At 26.7% G+C, this 21511-nt stretch overlaps 1 protein-coding gene across 1 annotated transcript; it reads right to left on the bottom strand.

Moving 5' to 3' along the window:
- Nucleotides 1-4751: 4751 nt before the first annotated feature.
- Nucleotides 4752-20887, bottom strand: LOC129976020 (MAP3K12-binding inhibitory protein 1-like). Its single transcript, XM_056089352.1, has 9 exons — nt 20648-20887; nt 20162-20281; nt 19927-20076; nt 17683-17794; nt 11438-11509; nt 10503-10673; nt 8041-8138; nt 5048-5107; nt 4752-4935 (listed from the first exon to the last, which is right to left on the bottom strand). Exons 1-9 carry the CDS (start codon nt 20705-20707, stop codon nt 4843-4845), a joined length of 936 nt encoding a protein of 311 aa, XP_055945327.1. The 5' UTR covers nt 20708-20887; the 3' UTR covers nt 4752-4842.
- Nucleotides 20888-21511: the final 624 nt, after the last annotated feature.

Raw genomic sequence — 21511 nt, 5'->3', positions numbered from 1 at the left:
TAAATACCTAGTTTAGTGTGCCCTATACCTCGCCAAGGTTGCCAGCAGTGCCAAGTTGCCATTCAAGATGGCGGACCAGACAAGCAAATTTGTGAAATAATTACAGTTAGCTATTATTGAGTTGTATTGATCACTATTGTTTTATGTAAGAAGACTTCTTTTGAAATTTTATAAGTCATTAAAGATGAATATCCTTTCAATCTTGAAATAAAAAAAAATTGCAAATTGGCTACACCAGTCTGTGATTTAGAGAATAAAATTAGAACATTGGCAATTGAAATTAGTCATATAAAGAAGGCGCTGGGCAGAATTTTCAACTTAAAAAAAAAAAAAATCCTACGGCTTCGCTAATAGCGGGAGCTGAAACCTAGTAGCTTTGATAGCACATTCAATATAAGGATTTTGAAGATAATAAAAACAGTACGGAATAATAATAATAAACAAGCAGTTAAACGGACTTAATAAACAAATCCGTCTCTATTAGCTTCACTACTAGAGACGGACGTTTTTCAGAAGAAATTTTAAGCAATTAATGCACTTACTTCATTCAATTAATCGCTGATCTCCAGAGGAAATGCATTAGTTATTTCTATAGAAATGACGAATTATCAAAGGAAACGTTAATTCAAGAAAAGAATTTGAAAAAGTGCAAAGAATTCCGTTGCAGAGTAGAAAAAAATTCTTCATAGAAATACCAGATTATAAGATTTTATATAAATGCAAACGATTTCAAAAAGCATATGCAGACTTTTTAATTAAAATAGTAAATTCCTTTTTTAAAACTATCAAAGAAAAAAAAATATCTTAATCCCTTAATTGTTTTTCTAATTTTTTGCTTAAAAAATTTTAATTATGCGAAATTAGAAGCAGATTTTAATAAAATTCTTTATATCATTAATTAATTAATTACTTTTTACTTCCATTTCTGATATAATTCCAATTAATATTATCTGCTCGTAATTCACATTAAAAATAACACTAGAAAGTTTTATTAGCAATGAAACTTTAAAAAATTTTAATACACAAACTAAATTAAATTTTTTAAATTCATATTTATTTGTGGATTATTTTTTATTCAACATTCTTCATAAAGCAGCTTCAGTTCATGTACAACTCAACAAGCATTAAAAAAATAAACAAATCAGCTTTGGGGCTTGCTAGAAGATTGTTTGTTTGGGTTACCATATTGGCGACAAACTCGGGGGCACACTAAACTAAGATTCAACCGAGTTTAAGATGATTTTACCGTTTATTTCAAGCAAATGCTTTTTCTCAAGACGTGGATTTCAAGAATTAAAAATCAATTGAAAACATATTTTTTTGTTTTGGGAAAAGAATTTTATATTATTTGTCCGACTGAACAACATATTTTCTTTTACATGTAAAATGTAAATAGCCTTAACTTAACATTAAAAAATGTAAAATATATTAAATGCACAATAATACAAAAGGGATATGTTAGTTAATTCTGTTTGAACTCTTTATAAAAAAATAAGAAAAATATACTTTTATTAGACACTAATTAATCTTAAACTTTCTACTTCTAATAAGAAACTACGTACGTGATTAAACTTTTATTATAACTTAATTGCATGTTATTAATATCGTTGAATTCACGAGAAATTACATTTAGCGTCTGCTTTTTTTGAGAAAATTTATTTCAGTTTTTAAAGATAAATTCGAAATATGACTCAGACACATTTTTATTAATATTCTCGGAAAAATAACTGTACAATTAGTTATGCATTTTTTTTTTTTCGTCCTTTGATCTCTTTTTTTGTGAACTATCATATTTGCATTTAATCAATTCAATTAGTAGACAATCCGTTTTACTTTCTCATACAGAAATTATACAGAGAGGATATTGCAATAATAAAAGTTTTTAACAATTTTCGATGTTTTTTGGGGACATTTTTAGTTCTTCATCTCCAGGCCTTCTTTTACTTACCTGTATACAATGAAAACAAAAAGAATACATTATAATCGAGAAATTCGAGTTTGACATTGGAATAAATCTCTATTATTTCAATTTTTCAAGGTTTTTTTTTTCTTTTTTTTTTCTGAGAATATGATCCAGTTTTTTATCAATTTTTGCTACAAAAAAAAATGCCTTATTTCCAGTGGTCTTATATTTTCCATGCACAATTTACGTTTATTTCGTAAGAAATGTAGTTACATTTTGCATCACATTTACGTGTTTACATTAATTTACGTTTATTCATGACGAGAATTCCGTTGAATAACATGGGAGGACGCTATCCCTCCATACTTATTGGATTGTGCTACGAAGCTGTGAATTCTTTTGGCAATATGTCAGACTGTAGTGTCATCACAATACAAATGATTCAATAGTGAATAACCCAGACCTTATGTCGGAAAGATCTCCCCCCCGGGGGGGGCGAATTGTAATGAGGATGAGATGCTTCCGGCATGGTTGTTGGATTTCACCACCCTGGAAGGAACCCGGAAAGGTGGGGGTCTGCTCCTCCCACCGATGACGGGACGTACTTCCTTGGGCAAGGATTGTACCGTGGCCGATGATGACCCTTAGGACACAATTACATATCCGTCAGTGTTGCTGTTGCGGCAAACCGGTCATTCAGTATTTATTAACCGTGGGTCTTCGGGCGGGTCGGAGAGTCAGTGATATGACTTATGTCGGAAAGAAATTTGCAAAATATTCCTTCCTGGGTATAATTTCTAAAATAAAGCACAACCCCCCTTCTATCACCAAAATACAATAATGATGGTGTTTTCCAGGCCTATTGCCAAAGACAGGTGTATTTCTATAAAAAGGGTCGAGAAATGTGCCATTTGTAATGGGAACTATTATACGCCGACAACCGTATCCAATTTAACTTGCTGTCGGTTATACATTTCATACTTTTAATCCGGACACTAAAGCAGGGAAGGGGCTTAAGACAGTGTGAAAGCACTTGCATGAGGAAAGGGGGGGGGGGTCACCTCAGATATGGAGAGAAGAAGATTCTGGTGTAGTAATTGGTTCTCGGTTCCAAAGTGGATGCATTAAGGTTGCAGATCCAAGTTGCTTCTACTCTTATGAAGAGACATAGCACATTTTTACCACAGATTTGTTTTACATGTGATGTTGGATTTAAAATAGAATAAATTTTATTATTTATAAAAATATATGTATATAATGTGGATATATTTGTTTTTAGTTATTTATCAGTTATTCAGTTTATCAGTTTCAGTTATTTAGTTTATTATTCAGTTATTTGAACAAATTTTTCAGTGTTTATACTAGATTAAAGATTTTTATCTAATTTTTCATCAATCTAGTCTTTGTCTTTTTCATTACTGCCTCCTTGCTTTTAACTATACCATGGCCATCAAGGTTCAACTGTAATTTCAGAATTCTTGATGTGGCGACGATGGTCATTCAACAGCACCGGGCGCTACTTAACAGATAAGGATAAACACCAAGTGAGGTGAATTTAAAAAAATGCTACGAGATTGGTGGAAGAATTTTAATGTATATGCTCTAAGAAAAAAAGTGTAAATTTAGACATGATTTTATATTTAAATATCAACGGATGAATGTCATCCTTTCTCCAACATTTTTTTTTTTTTTTTTTTTTGCACTCAGGGAGATCTAAAATGTTTTGAGTTATCAAACTCTGGAGGTTGAATTTTTTGACTTAACAATATTTTCTTTTCATATACTTCTTATTCGAGAAAGTAAAAGAGTATTGCCTAACTTTATTACATTAATTTATTCAACAATATTTCATTAAATGCTAAATAAAGTAATTTAGATTAAAGATTCAGAAGGAAAGAGAGAGAGAGAGAGACTATTTACTTGAAAATGTTACTCTAAAAAGTGGAAATTTAATCACTTCCAATATATAATTTCAGTTTTTAAAATATGTTATTACATTTCGGATATGTTTTTTGGAATACACTGCTAAATAGCCATATTTTTTAATTTTTGCATAAAATAGATTAACTAGGAGGAATGATCTTCCCAAAATTTCTTGCGTATTCTCTAATAACGGTGTATACAAAAGAACGTTTTGCATGGCATTGGCGTTATAACGTTTAGCATGTCTGCAGAATTTTATCCATTTCTCACTGTTTTGCAGTTATCGTGTTAACTTATATTATAACAGCGGGACACATAGACATCCAACGCACAGATTTTGATAGAAATCTACAAATTTGGTATAAAAACCATATACAAAATTTCATCCCTCTAGCTCAAAATGTTTTTGAGTTATTTTTGTTACAGAGAGATGGTTATATCCCAAAAATGTGTTTTTCGAATTTAGGGAAGTCTAAAAAATGGAAATTCGTCAAAATCTATGTCGGATTTTTCAGCTATTATAATATCTTCTTTTTGTGCACTGAGTACATGAGAAAGTTCACAATGATGAGGCTAAATTCACAAATCCAAAGCAAAACAATGTTTGAAATCAAGTGAGATATCTATCCCCATAATCCCTATGAATGCTTTTTCATAGAAAATTCATAGAATATGATTAAAAGGCAATAAATGGGGCATTATCTGAAAATAAATTATTCTCTTAAAATTCTAAATAATATTGGAGATATATATTAATAGACAATACAAACATCTCCAATTAAGACTAATAATATTGATTAATTTGGCATTTAACAGCTTGCTTTATGCAATTATCCCATTCAAAACGTTTCTTTAACAGAAATATTCTATATTCAGAAAATGAAATTCAAATTTTTGTAACTAAAAGAATTACGGAACTCATATATTGCTTCAATTAAAACACAGTTTGCTTGTTTTTATTTACAAAAATCTTATATACAAATTTAAATATGTACAAACAATTTTTCAATCAAAAATCAAGGTACAGGTTCTTTTTTAACCACAGACTTCATCTTCAGAGATTCCTTTAAGGCTTGTATACGTTTTTGGATATCATCAACATTCCAATTCTAAAATAAAAAAAATAAAAAAATTTATCAGTAGAAATAATCATAATATATTTTTTTAATTGCATTGTGAAATTATAATGATTTATAGTAGAGTTATATCAGTAAATCTTACCGAATAAACTTTTTCTTTTTCAGATATGCTTTTTTTATTTGCTGATGAATAATTAGGAGCCTGAAAAATAGAACAACAAAAAACAATTATAAAAGTGAATAAAAAAACATTTAATTTCAACACTATAAATTCAATATTAATATAACTCAATATCCCAGTTTTCTTATTTCAACTATGTGTTACAAATATCTGATACATTTTTAAAAAAAAACTTGGTGTTGGAAATTAACTGCATCATAAAACAATAAAATAGATATCTGTTATTTCTGATCACAAGATAACCTTATTTTTCAGCTTACCAAATAACATTGCTTAATTCTTTCAAATATATATTAATACAACAACTTACTAAAATACACTACATCCTCCATATGTATAAGAAATCAGTTTTTGATGCCACACATAGTATTAAAACATCTATTTTTACTAATTTCCCATCAATGTTTCTTATTATAAGTTAAAACTTTTTAGAAGTATCACTAATTAACTTCTAAATATATATATGGAGAACATATAAATAATAGTATTCAATTGCGCATTTTTCCAATGGTCAATGCATTACACTTTTATAACCGATTTTGTGTATCTTTTCTATGATATTAATTTCAGCAATTACTTATTTTCTCACATATTTTTATAAGATTAATGCTTTCAAATTAATTAAAGATATACTCATAGAATATTACATGCAGTTAACAGAACATATAATCAGTTGTCAGGTTGCTAGTTTATTTGCATTATATACTGTATATATTTTAGAAATGAAATATATATATAAACTCAAAGAAAAAGAATTCAGATTTATAATCAGTACTGAAGTTCAATAATATCAATATTTCTTTTTGAAAACTGTTTCATTATTCTACAGTAAAAATTTTATTTTATTTAATTGTAATCCTTATTTATATATTTACAAATCAATAAAAATTGATGAATAATTAAAGTAATCTTATATAAAATATTTTGCATGTTGACTACTCTAAAAATGAAAATATTTAACCAAAAATTTTTTCTACCTCACTAATCATTAAATGATAAAAGTAAGGAGTAATGGCAACAAAATGTCAAAAGCTAATGATGCCACAATTTAACAACAAGGCACTTTATATATAAAAAGTGTTGATTTATTTTGTCTTAACATTCATTAAAGTTTATTGCTGAGATCTATACTTAGCCTTGTTAGCTTTTCTGAAATGCATAAGGTTTTTTCACATAATCTTAGCCATTTTTTTTATCTTTAAAGTTGCTTGAATTACTTTTAGATTATAGTTATAATATTAATGCTCATTTAAGAAACAACTGTACAAATCTTACAAATGGAATGCTTACTCTACATCACAATAAGATTAAAAAAAAAAAAAAAAAAAAAGATAGACATTATAATTCAGCTTGCAACTGGTAGCAAAGTCTTTTTATTTTCTCAACACATTTATAATATGTTATCTAAGTACAGTTAATCAAATTTCATTTTCTGTTACGACAGTAAATATTTTTTACATATATTATTATTATTTCTTTCAAAGCTTAATGATAAGTCTACTTTTATTTTTATTTATTTGATTCTGATTAAAGACATTTTATAGTGAATGCATTGACAATTAACACTAGAGAGTAAATGGAGTCAGTTAATATACCACAGTACACAGGCATATATAAATGCACGAGCCATCTAAGGTGTAAGTGCACAAATCTTACACTATGCTGAGATACCATGTTCTTTTTCCTTCTGCAAGATATGCACTGGGTGCTGAAGCTGTATATGTTTGATGAATTAAGATGTGTACAATAACAACAGAAATTAATTTCATATGCTGTTGTAGTTAAATGGAGTTCTTCATTCCGGATAAGTGACCAACTAAAGTAGTTAATATGGTTTGATACCAAGAAGTTGGGATTGATTTACTTTGTAAGCTTAAAATCATACTAAGATACAACTAAATGATTTTCATTAAAATTTATTTATATTTATTATAATTATTATTTTAAAAGGTAAACTGTAAAAAAATCTTTAAAAACCAAAAAGAAATTAGAAAGGACAAAAATAGTAGCCACAAGTGGGATAATTAATTGGAAAAAAAAAATAAATAGAGCATAAAACATAAAAATAATGCATTCATTGAACATAAAAATAATCCAGAAAACAGAAAATACCAATTCCAAAAACATCAATAAGCAATAAGACATTAAAAAAAAAAAAAAAACATTGAACAAAAATAAGTAAAACTTATCAAACTAAATCACACACACACAAAAAAAATCAAATCAACAAGATAGTTACAAAAAGCATCTATAATTTTGATTACTTGTAATTCTTCAAATTAAATACTAATAATTTTACACTATTTTTGTCTTAACTAATAGAAATTGCTATAATCAGTGATTGAAAAGCATGACAAAACTCCAAATGTTCTAATTCCTTTTGAGGGGAATACAAGCAAAACTTTTCTGAGTTAAAGACACTGAAATAATGCTGGTATGTTCAAGAAGTGATATTTTAATTCAATATGGAAAGATACAAAATGTAAACAACATTAATTTTGCAGTCATTAAACAAATCAAATATTATAAGAAAATTTCCTATTTCCCCCCTAAGAAATAACCTTTATTTTTGTCAATTATAAAAATTATCTGGATATTCAAACATCCACATCTGACCTGGATCCAATTAATCCAGATAATTGCAGTTCTATGAAAAGCAGAAACTTGTAATTCATCATACCTCATAATTCATACTTTTACAAGATTTTGAGTAGTAGAAATCAATCCATGAAATTTCTCATATTTCATTCTACATATATTTTTATTTCACAAAATCCTAACCATTTATGACTGAACAAAATCCTGTTCAAATATGTGAATGTATTAGGATAATAGTCTGCACTAGTTTCATTATCATAACACTTCAAAGTATAATGTTAAATTATAAACAAACTTAAACTGTCTATGATTATAGTACAATTATAACATTTACTTTTATGTAAATTTATACTTACAGATAAATGAAAATAATCCGGTGATATTCCTTCCAAAAACAGAATTCTATCTTCCAGTTTCTTTATTCTTTGAAAAATGCTATTTCTCATAGAACTATCTAAAATATAAAAAAAAGGAAAGATTACAAATTTTGTTAGAGAGAATATGTAACAAGAATTTATAAATAGGAAATAATACTTTAAATATTAAAAAAAATTATTAATAAAACAGTTTATAAAGGAATATTATTAACAGTGGATCTTTACTAATAATAAATTTAAATGTGTATGCATTGCAGCTCTTAAGTGCAGACCATTTGAACTTGGCACATATTACTTTAGATGATGGTATTATACAAAATCATTTTTAAAAATTATTAATTAATTAAAAATTAAGAAATTTTTAGAATTTTTTAAACAATAACTTACATATTTTACACTAACAATATTTTATATCAACAATGAAATACATTTTATTACAATATATTTGGTTGTTGAAATGAAACTCAAATTATTTTCATTGTTACTACTGATATTTCATTTTGACATATTTTTTTCCCCATTGCTGATGATAAAGACATAGCTTATATTCCATTTTGTGCTGGTTTCTATATATACTTCTAATAAAATTTTTGAAATTTTATTGTTCTAGCAATTAAAGTTAATTTTCAGTACCAGTCATTAATAAGAATTTTTTACAATGCATCCATATTTAAATACTAGTGTTCTTTCTAGTGAAATAATTGGATGTATATAAATATGCACAGAACAATAAACAGAATAGTGTAAGGCTTCTAAAATAATATACATTATATGATGATCAAAATTTGAAGTTTAAAAATATTTTGCTGAGGAAACTATATTAATATTTATATATTTATAATTATTAAGACACAGTTATCTAAAATAATGAATTAAAATTTTAAACAATTATAAATTTCATGAACAAATTGGCCACCAAAGGCAACTAGTTCAAAATAAAAACATAATAAAATGAAAGTTCAAAATAAAAACCTAATAAAATGAAAAGCTTTTAAGTAAGTAAGTTTTTTAAGAAAGTGAAAATTTATAACTAATTATCTCTTACTTAAAAATAATATAATTAGCAAATGACATAAATTTCACACTAAATGTGTATTAATAAAATAAATTTTACTTGGTGAAAATAGAATCATCACAAAAATTGCTTTCACACAATTTTAAGATCTTTCCATAAAGCTTTATATAATTTTTTAAATAAATTTATAACCTTTGAAACAAAATTTCTACCAATTTAATTAATTTGATTATCCTTTAAAATAATACAATAAGGATACAAAATATGATTTATAAGAAACTATCAATCCATAAGTAAATAATGTGCAAAATCACCTATATAAAATTTCCTGAATCTATATAATAAAATATAAAATATACATTGTATTTAGAGAGCAATAATGCTGCTACAACTAAAACACAAATGAACCTAACCAAATTAAAATATACTCCTGACTCAATCAACAATAATTCAATAATTAAAAACAATATTTATCTGATACTATTCTTAGAAGCTGCTAAAATCAAAATAGACATTTTTTTTTTTTAATTTTGCAAAGAGCTTCACACTGATTGATTAGGTTTCATTTTAATTCTATGTAATTTTCAATTGTACAAAAAAAAAAAAAAAAAAAAAAAAAGACAATGAATTTTTTTATGTCAAATAAATAATAAGGTATCCCTTTTCTCAAGAGTTTTGCAGACTTCTACAAATATATATATATATATATAACTTTTGATTTAAATTAATTTTTCATAAGCGTCATGCAGCTATATATTGATAATTCTCATTTGTAAGATTCTCTTTAAAGCACACCAAACTATCTTTTCATCCAATGGTTCAACACATTTTATGTTAAAATTTGGACGTTATCTAACAATATTTTAGGTAACTATTATCAGGCAAAAATATTACAGTGCAAAAAAAAAAAAAAAAAAAAAGAGAAGCCTATTAATAGGTACAGTCTGATTAAAAATTTTATTTTCTTCTCTTTAATTCCCACAATCTTTTTGCTGGTATGTGTTAATAACTACAATTATTAAAATAATGTTTATAAAATTTTTGTTCAATGTGAATATTAATATGCATATTAAAAAAAAAATCCTTGACTCAGCAGCTATTCCCCCCCCCCCACACTTCTAAAAAGTGAAGGAAATAGAGAATATCCCTTTTTCAGCAAGTGGATTTGGTCATTTTATTTCACACATCCTTGATTTATTATGCTTACATACAAACAGACAGAGGCATGAACAATTTTCTGAAAAAGTTTGTTTCGGGCTCAATAATAGGTTAAATCAAAAGCATCAGAATTGCTGAAGACCTCCAAGATTGAAGCTTTTGGTGACTTAAAATTTTCTTTATGGAATATTTCATGCATAAGAAAGTAAAAAAAACATAGCACAAATAAGTTAATAATATAGATTGAATATAATTAAAATAGACTCACCTGATTTTAATTTTAAATGAGATTCCATTATTCGTAGTCTCTCCTGTATGGTTTCAAAAGTTACATCATTTGTTTCAGTTTCAGATTCTAAGCCAGGTTCAGTTTTAATCCGTTTGGCTGGCTCATTTCTAAACTGAGTTTGAGGACCCCATCGATTTTCAACTTTAGAAACTAAAGTACAGATTTTAAGTTATTATTAAATTTAAAACAATAATTAAAATCTAATTATTAAAATTTTCATGTGTAAAAAACAATAACATCATGCATTATTTAGAAATTATTTCACAGCTTTTTATGTCGTATATGAGTGAAAAATCTCAGAAAGCAGATTTTAACACTTAGATAAACTTTATTACCTTTTTATAAAGAACATTAATATTTTAACTTAACTATGAAACTAACCTTAAATTAATGAAGACAAATGTTTAACATGCCCCAAAAGATATAAAATCTTCCAATTAAAAATCCAAATAGGAAATAAATAAAAAAGCTATCAAAATATTTATTTGATAGCTTAGAAACAAAAATGAATTTTTATTACTATTACTTTAATTCCGAGTAATAATAATAGTTTGGAGTAATTCTATTATTATTACACCAATTTGAAATTTTTTATGAATTCCTCTCTGACAAAAAAGATTAAAAACAGCAGATAAGAAATAGCAATTGAAATTATTATGCCCATTTTAAAAATAATTCAACATACATTTTTCAGAATTGCATTAAAAATACAAAACTTGAGTTCAGTTTGCAGCCAAGATTTAATGTTTTTTGTAAAGTTAATTGCTGTAGATGATGATGACAGATATTAAACATGAGCTGTGATTTACAAGAAATATAAAGTGATTTATAATAAATATCATGTATTTTAAATTTTTATTATAAAAAATATTTACAATGATTTATGAAACTTCTACACAATATTCCAACCATACCTTTTACATGACTTTTACTACCAAATCTAGGTATGAAAACGGCATCAACACGAGCACAGCTATCAACTTGTTCTGAAAGCAAAAGTAATTTTGATAAATTTAATTTAATAACAAACATTACAAAGAATTTAATCCTACCTAGACAATTACATAGGAAAAAAATTGATATATTTTATTATTAACCCTCTCACTACTAACTGCCATGCAAGTTCTATACTGGTTGGCCAGTTCTGCAACAGTTCCTTTTCAAATGAGTAATGTAAGAAGTAAAGCCAGTTATCACTGAAAGTGGCTAGATAGAGCGGTGCACCTTACATCCCCAAAAACTTACTTGACATTCAGAGTCAAACTAGCATAGTAGAATTGGGAAAGAAACAACATCTATCATTGTTTTGTTTAATAGAAAATTTTCATTAGATAAGTATTTTAAAGAAATTTTTTTTTTATTTTTTTTATTTATCAGAATTTGTTGATTTTTACATCCATTAGTCATTTCAGTTCTCTTACTAATGACCCTTTAATATTTTAGTTTAAATCTTACCATATTTCAAAAATTTATTATTGATTAATTCTATAAGTGAGTCATAAAAGCATCGAAAGATTTTCGTGCAATCAAAATAAATGTTTGATACTCAACATTTAATTTTATTTCAAATTAATTGCTCATAAATACATCATTTTAGCTATTATTTTAATTTGAATACTTTTTAAATTCAATTTTAAATTGAAATGCTATATTGCACTTATTCTATAAAAAAGATGTAACATTTCATCTAATTAAAACAATTCTTTATTGCTTTGGAGGAGTTTTTATTGATATTATAAAAGATAGAAGACTATCAGTTGATATATGCATTCAAATTTTTAAAACTGAAATTTGTGTGGCTTAGCTACAGAAATTGTTTTTCAGTACACAAAGAATTAAACAGTAGTAACACTAATTATCTTATTTAATCAATAGTTTTGAAATGATTTAATGTGATATTTAGCTTTAAGATTATTTTTCTATAATATTTAAGTTTTTTTAAGTAAATGTTTCAAAATCGTTTTTATATCAATATTAACACTAGTTTTATAACTGAATAGAGTTTCCAGGATAAAATGATAATTTATAGCTTAATATCCTATAGAAATTAGTTTACAATGTCTAGAGTTTACCTTTAAGATTTTTTTTTTTTTTTTGTCAGAACAGAAAGCACAGAAGTGCTAATATAGACTCCCAGGAGACCTCATAATTAACTGGAAGAGTTCTAATTCTTATTTGCAACTCTTAACATTCTTGTGGAACATAATATACAGGTTGTGGATATCCTGAAACACTTTCTAGTTCTGGTTGCTCCATTGTATCCTATATACAAGCATATATATATATAAATTTTGTCCAGTATTTTAAATGTATTTGAAAAACATAAAATAGTTTTCCTTTTAATGTATTAGTTTTTTTTTAATTAAACAGCTCTGTATTAAGAAAAATAAACAGTGCATTCAGTGCCTGAAAAATTATGATTGGCATAAAAAAATATTAGTCACAGCTAAAACATCAGATATTTGCCTGCTTTCTGCTCAGTATTATCATGCTTTACCATTATTGATTTCAGCTTTCAAAGAATAGAATGCATAATTTTTGTAAATTCATAAATGGTATTTATGAAACAATTGATTTGTTTCTATTTTCATCAAATAGATTATCTGGGGAAAATTTTAAGTAACAATGCATGCTATTCTATTTATATTAAGATATAATACTATCAATGTTTGTGACTTTTTAAAACGTTTATAAAAGTTTCCTAAATATAATACCTGTTACCATCTTTAATGTGTTACTTTAAAGTTGAAAAGGGAAAGCAAGCATTTAAATAAATTTAAAGTAATAATTATTCATTTTTAGCTATATAAGTTAAACATAAATTTAAGAAAATACAAATTGAAAACAATAATAAAAAAAAAAAAATGTGCAGTTTTCACTTTCATAACTTTATTACTTTTAAGATTTGGAGAATGGACAGTTTATAAATTGAATATGAAAGTTATAAAGTGAGGATTAAAAAAAAAAATACTATACAAGTAATACAAAAATTTGCTAAATACAGATTTGGATTAATTTACAACCCATATGATTACTTTAAAAAATATTTTAGTTAATTTTTGAGCTATTTTTTAATAATGTTTTTGATTAAATAAGTTATACAATTTTGTAGTGCGATCAGCATGTGTTTCAGACAAATGTCTCTCAACATATTCTCCAATTAACTCCTTCTTAATCCTTTTTACTGTGACCCCATCAAGTTTTCCATGCTTTTTTTTTTTTTTTGCTTTTCAGTTTTCTTTTAGTTGAATGTATTTCCTTATTGACAGAATATTAGTATTACTTAACTTTTTTGCTTTGCTAACTAACAGCATGTCTGGCTCCTTGGAATGCAAATATAATAATTTAGAAACTTTCACCAATTCTGAATTATGTTTGTCTAACAGTGATTCACTGTCACAGCTTTTAATACCATTGTGGATTATGTTAAGGTACATTTCAGCCTTTTGCTTTTTGGACGTTATGGTTTCTTCATTGTTTCTTCATCTGTCTTCTTCAAACAAGTTAAAATTTCTAGTATACATAATTCCTTTCCATCAATTTCCTTTCCCCTTAAAACAGGGTCAATATTTTCTCATTCATATTATTTTGTTCAAATAACTGTGGAAAGAAAGCTCTCAATGTTAGATGTATGTGCTTGCACAAAACCCCTTTTAGAGTATAATCTGGACATGAGCATTTAGAATTATGAATGCATACTTCACAAATTGTTTTGCTTTAATTATTTCAAAAAAATTCTTTAGAATACTTTCAGTTTCATCCACTACCATTACATAACTAGAGTAAAATTATAACTATTTATTTCATATGTGGAATCAACACATACCAAATGCTCTCCAAATTTTTTAAGCATACAGAACAATAAAAATATCATCTTTCTGGATATTATTTAAATTTGAAGGAGCTTCTTCACCTTGCAATTTACAGATAAGAAAAGGATTTCCCTCTAAATCTTCATATTCTTTATGCAATAAATGCATACTGATTACATCATCAAAATGCCTTTCAATTCCTTTAAGGTCAAAACTCACTTAGATATTATTAACCTTTAACCTTCAGCAACCCAAACTCGAAAAAGTTACTTTGAATGTGGCCATTCAATGAGAGAAATTAGAAGATGCTTTCCCCTTCTTTTAAAGGCATTTGTTGAAAATGGTAATGGGACAGATGTGTACAGGTCATAAAAGGCCTATAGTATTAAAAAGCATGAAATTGTATTAATGAACGTATCGTTAAGTATTCAATATTGTGTCAAACATCATGCTAACTCTTGCCAAATATGACACTTTTAGATAACATTTAAAATGTTGTAACCTCTTCTAGAACTGACCCTTATCAGTGACACAACCGCATTGTAAACAAGGCTATTGAGTGACAGTTTTATGACTGGTACGCAAAATTCATACAACCGAATTTTAAGACCACATCCCCCGGTTTTTTCTTTGAAGAAACTAATTCTTTCGAAATTTTTTTTCTGTTTTGTCGAACAGTTCCGCAGGAATTAATTTTCTTATATTTTAGAAGATCTCTAAGCAATTCTGGGGATGAAAAGTAATTTTCCATAAACAGTTTATGGTCCTTATTTTTTATGCATTCTGCCATTGTATAGACTAGGTTGTAAGAAGCAGAAAGATTTTGCTGGACATTTTCTTTACCTAAATAAACTTTTATGTCATAGGTGTAACCTGTCATATCAGCAATTTTATATATTTTCATATCCCACTGTTTTTGTTTCTTTGGAATATATTGCTTAAACTGCACCCTCCCTTTGTATTTGACAATGATTTTGTCAATAGATAAATTTTCGGTTGGATTATATATATTTTTAAATACTTTACTTAAGTATTCAAAAATGTGATTTTCCAAAGGCGATCATAATCGGGAGCTTCTTTCTTCATTCTTTTGCTGTTGTCAGCAAAAGGAAGGAATTTAAGAATATGTATAAATCTGTCACGAGGCATGATCTTCCGAACAAATGGAACTTCAGTTGGCTCAAATGTTGACGAGAATTGCAATATATTATCCTCTATGTCCCATTAAAAGGAGTAATCCAAAAAATTTTAACATTTCATCTATATCCGTTGGTTTCCATGAAGAAATGTGCTTTCTTTTTGTTGCTAAATCAGCTGGTTTTAGTTCTAATATCTGCTGGGCGTATCTGTTAGTTTCTTCAACTATCAATGTTAATAATTCTTCGTTGAAGAAAATTTTAAATATGTCAACTTTACTTGAAGAGCAGTTGACATTTACATTCAAACCAACATTTCTAACAAATGGCAAAATATTTACAGATTCTCTGTTGGAGTTATTCAATCAAATGTGTCTTCCCTTTCGGTATCTCTATCCCCTGCAATTAAACTCTCGTCTAATTCCTCCAACTTGAGATCTGAGTCACTATCAGCGAAATTTTCATTATCTCTGTCTTCCATTAATTTAACAATTTCTTCTTGTGTAAGCCCTCTGCTGCATCGAGCCATTTCTAATACTACAAAATTATGGAACAGAGGAAAAGAAGAACGTTTTCAATCGAGTACTACTCACAAGGGAAATTATGCTAACTCAATCCATACCCCCTAGGAACTTTAAAAAGAAATGTCGCCAAAACACGGGTCACAAAATTTACTATCGCCAACAGTGATTACAAAAAGTGAAGGGCGAAGTTTCCTGACACTAAGGGGTATAACACAATAGAGAGGGAATTTTATGAGGCAATTACGGTTCAGCTGGAAAGTTGAAGTGGAAGAACGAAATCCAAATTCGTTGCTGGTACAGCAGTTGTACCAAGCCGTAAGCAAAGGTAAAAAAAATCTTGGTACAACAGTTGCACCGCCCGTAAGCTAGAGGTTAATATCTTTTCTAGTTAAAAGATGGACTCAGTTGTGTTCGTCAAGCTTTTTTTTGTGCATTTTCCAAAATTTCTTGAGGATTTATCCCATCTTTAACTAGTAACTAGCTAATTGTGCTTTTAAAGACGGAGGCAATTGCACAAATTTCAATTCTTGAGAATGGCTGAAATGAGTATTCATCAGTAGTACATGAACTCAATTTGTATTATGGCATACTGATGCCCTTAAAATATGCTGTTCATATTGCCCTAATCTTACAAGATTCTACAGGTACTCATTTTCCCAAATTTTTACTGTTGCAATAGCCAGATGTATTACAAACATAATACATTGTAGTATTTCATTTGTTATTTTTCAACCGCTCTTGATTTAAAAAAAAAAAAAAAAACTTTACTTTTCTTTTTAAAATTTTCCTTCTATTTCTTAAATTCATTGATATTATAAAATTTTTTTGCTTCTTCAGAAAATTTCAGTTTATAATTTTTAATCAAACAGCGTTTGGATCTCCTGAATTGTTGATCTTCGAGTAATGCAGTTACTGAAGGGACAAAAGTGAACATTTTTCTTTTCAACATTCTCCAATAACATGATGAATATTTTTTTAAATATCTGTTTAAAACGAACTTAATGGAAAAAACGTTTTTCACAAAAATTTATAATAATGACGAACGTGCTCGGATATCTTTCATGCGAATATGCAAACAAACAAAACTTTCAAGTTCTGAAAGGAGTCCACAGATGATGGTTTGACTCTGAATGCTGATTGGCTAATAACATTTTGGGCTTATAAGGTGCACTGCTCCATCTAGCTGCTCATGTTATCACCAAGGATGTCTTCACTTCACATCCAGCACCTCTCCTTTAAAATAGAAATCATCCCACCAGTATAAAATTTGAATGGCAGAGTAAATAGTCAGAGGATAATTATACTATTTAAATTTTTTTTTTTAATAAAATGCTTTTATAAGAAGCGATTAATTTTAAAACCATATTTTGAAATGAAATAACTTAAAAATATATTCAGTTAAAATAATTTATTAAACATAATATTTTTCCAAGCATAATATGATATGCAGCAATTAAATTTTGAAATAAATTATAAGTTTTCATACTAAACAGGGCTTTTTGTCAGTTTTAATATAAAAAACAATCAAACATGTTACAAATTAAAAAATTAATTAATAAGAACAATTTTTAATTGGTGCCTAACTTAGCATTTAGGAAATAAATGTTACGTTTATGTTACTTTGATGTAAAATATTCAATAATATTAATATTTTTAAATATTTATATGTTGAAATAAATATATTTACCCCATAAAGGATTCTCTTCTTCAACATACGGGCGACTACAAAATTCCTGCACATTCCATTCATCTACTTCTTTTCGTTTCCTTGACAGAAAAGCATTTATTCGTCGTTTGATCTATTAAATATGGAAAGAAAAATATTTAGTGATATGTGGTATATGAACTAAAAAACAGCTCTTGAAATAATAATTTTTACTTTAATTCCTATTTCTTTATAATACATCATATACAGTAAAGCATTATTTATACATTTTTTAAGAGACTGACGGATTAAAGATAGATAATCTTAATGTATTAATCTCTTTAAAGAAATATAGTGTAAATAAAAATATGTCATCCTTTCTTTTAAGAAGGTAATTGATATAATTAGGGAAGATAAATATGGAAAAGACATTAAAATTTTAATAAACCATCCTGATTATTAGACGCTGCATACTGCTAATATAATATCATTTAAAAATAATAAAAAATTTTAAGATAATGCTAGCATATTGTCACACAGTATTGAAAATAGTAATTCAATTTAAAAATTTGTCATAAAAGGGAGAAAAATATATTTATTGCAGTCTTGAATACACTTTATGCAATTAAATTAATTAAAATTATAATGGTGTAATTCACATTTCATATATTTTTCATAAATTAATATACTACAATAAGCAATATATTATTCTGGAACAAAAAAGTTATAGTGCTCTCATTTTAGACGCCCCTTAGATCTGAATTTAAAATACGGAATAAATCTGTATATTGGTGGCAATTTTAAACAATTTTTTTTTTATTTGCGTTATTTTACTTTAATTTTTCAAATTTTATATGATTTATGTACATGCACGAGTTTAATAATAATAATTTAATCATCATCTAATGTGCTGACTGCCTGAGAATATTTGTAATAAAGACAACATAATGAATTGAATTAATTTCATTCAATATTTTTCTCCACTGTTTTGATAAAGGCAATAATCTGACCTTTTTATTGCAATTGATTATAATTTTAAAGGAAGACAGAACTTGTTCATCAACATTTTTCAAATTTTCAAATTAGAGTTTAATAAATTGTCATCTATTAATTCATCAAATACAAATAATTTCAATATCATGATATCAGTATCATAGTTCAAGTACTCTTCAAAAATGATAATTGCTCTCAATAAATTGTTATCTTCAATAACTAAAAATTTGCATCATTTGAGTTGCATACAAAAATATTTTACTATTAAAGTGATGACATGAAATATAAGTGGTAAACATTAAATATAAGTCATGAATGTGAAATACAAATGGTGCTTTACTATATTTACAAGATATGTTCAAGAGAAAAATTTCTGGAATTCATAACATATTTATACAAACTAAATAGTAGATAAAAATAGTAAATTTTGCCTTTTTTCAAAAAATTACACATAGCACAAAAACTATTTCATTAACAGAAAAGTTATTTTTCAATTTTGAAAATATATAATTTTATTATCTTCAATACATTCATAAACTGGTGTATTTCAACCCTTTATGGGCTTTTATTAAATATTTATTTCAAGTATTAGGAAAGAAAATTTTTTATGGCATTACTTTATACAAATAATTATTTTAGTACAGATTTAGTATGCAAATTAAAAAAACCAGAGAATTTTTTTTGTCAGTTCAGTAATAGATAAAATATTAACTAAAAAAGCAACTTTATATAGCAGTTTTGTACCAAAATAACTTCAGATAGATTAACTATATTTGTGAAATCATTTTCTATAAAACTGAGCTCTAAAGAATTAAGCCACCATGAAAGTAGTTATGGGAAATTAGGTCTCAAATATAACTATAAATAAATATAAAGTAAAACCAAAATAGAGGGTTTTTTTTTTTTTTTTTGATTTTCATTAAATTAAGCCAAAACAACAAGAAAATCGATAAATATCAATTAAAGAATAGGACTTGGAATACTTGGCAATTTATCACTTTAAAATAATTACAGTTTGACATACTATATTCTTTAGTTTATTAAATAATAAACTTAAAACGGCTGAAAGTCAAAGAACTTAATACTTTTTAAAAATATGTTAAATCTGATTAACTCTTAATTTGATATTTGAATAGTTGTAATGAAAAATATGAAAAATTATAAAATAAATACAGAAAACTATTAGAAATACCTACATTACATTTATTTTTTTAAATAATTCAGGACTGAAAATAAGATATAATAAGTTTTTTTTATAATAGAATTATATAATCATTAAAAAACTATTCTTACTTCAGTTTCATCTACTTGTAACTGTTGCAAATTTTTTGAATTAGAAATATTTTTATTGTCCTCTATTTGGACTGGTTGATGTTCAGAATTTATCTCGGACACATTTGATACTTCGATATCAGGATTTTCTGTGGTTTTATTATGGAGGATCTGAAAAGGTATATATAATATAACAAAAAGAAAAGATTCTTTAAAGAATATTTAAAATAAGCACAAATTTACATTCAGTACTTACTAATGTTTCATTAACTTTCTGAGAAAACTTCAAAAATGCAGATTGAAATTCATTCACTTTGCTAGAACCGAGTTCTGCTGCTTGTAAGCTGTATTCTTTAATAATACCAATATTCTGTAACTGAAAATAAAAACATAACTTGCTTCACAAATTTTAATTAAAATATATGACTTATTTAACATGAAAAGAACAATAGAATTATTATTATTATTCAACTAAGTCACAATCAAAAGAAAACAAAAATGAAGTAATAGGTTATTCAAGTCTTTCAGCTGATGGAAACTTTTGAATGAATTACGAATCTTATAAATTATGCCTGACATAGAAGTGAAAATTCACTATTTTCCGATTTGAACAATTTTAGCAAAAAAGACGAAAAATAATAAAATAAACACAGGAAAATAATTCTACTATTAGAAACATAGGCATTTTATTTATATACAATTAACCCAACAGTTCTAAATGGATGCAATAGAGAATTTTTACCTCTTTTAGAAAAGATTCCACAGCTGGGATTATTGGATGAAGTGGATTAGTATTTTGCATTGCGAAAATTTTATCAAGAAAATCTTAACTATTTCGTATCGAATGACTATGCTAACAATTTATGTCCGCTATCTAAATGCAAAATATATTTTTCAATTCAGAGATTATTAAATGACAGGAAGTTATGTGTTTTTCAATGGGAAAAGAGCCGGCACCACCAATAATAAAACAAGCCGACGGTATTTAGTTTGATTGATTGATTGATTGAAATGGGATGAGAATGGGATTTTTTGGCAACAGAGGCCGTTATTCCCTAATTCCAAAAGAGTTCATTCAATAAATGTTAAAAAAAACTTCAGAGATTGGAGTAGAATCCGGAGATAATGCTTATTTGAAACAGCTTTTTGAATAAACGTTTTGAAAGAAGAACAAGAATGAAGATCAATGACGGCGGTAAGGATTATTATGGACAGAAAATTTTTCTATTCCAGATCATGTAACTTTTCTTCCCATCAAGCGCAATATTCGCATATAACCTAACAATGCCAAATTTGTATACGTTGTGGCAGATTTTTGAGATTTAATTTGAACAATCCAACTCAACGATTTCGGTAAGAACGCAAACGATAATTCAAAAACCCCATTTCCATCATATTCAATCAATCAATCATTTCTTCTTGGAAAATACTAGTTTAATTAAAATTCTTTTCTAACAACTGTGAGCATTATTTTGTTGCACATGTAATTTGCTTAGTTAGATATTAATTTTTGTGGATTAAAGGAATCTGATGTTTCAGCATTTTAGTAATTACAGATGTTTTATTTTTTGTTTTACTGTTCTAAATTCAGATACAGCAAATAAAA

Source organism: Argiope bruennichi, chromosome 7 (assembly GCF_947563725.1).
Source record: "Argiope bruennichi chromosome 7, qqArgBrue1.1, whole genome shotgun sequence".
Lineage (NCBI taxonomy): Eukaryota > Metazoa > Arthropoda > Arachnida > Araneae > Araneidae > Argiope > Argiope bruennichi.
The sequence above is the reverse complement of the archived record's forward strand: the minus strand, read 5'-3'. Positions and strand labels throughout refer to the sequence as shown.

Excerpts from the sequence above, each read along its gene's own strand:
- LOC129976020 (XM_056089352.1), bottom strand. The coding sequence starts at position 20,707 with ATGCAAAATACTAATCCACTTCATCCAATAATCCCAGCTGTGGAATCT. Across the intron at positions 17,795-19,926 it reads TACAAGTAGATGAAACTGAA|ATCAAACGACGAATAAATGC; the intron begins GTAAGAATAGTT and ends CATATTTAATAG. Across the intron at positions 11,510-17,682 it reads AGAAGAGAATCCTTTATGGG|AACAAGTTGATAGCTGTGCT; the intron begins GTAAATATATTT and ends TTTTGCTTTCAG.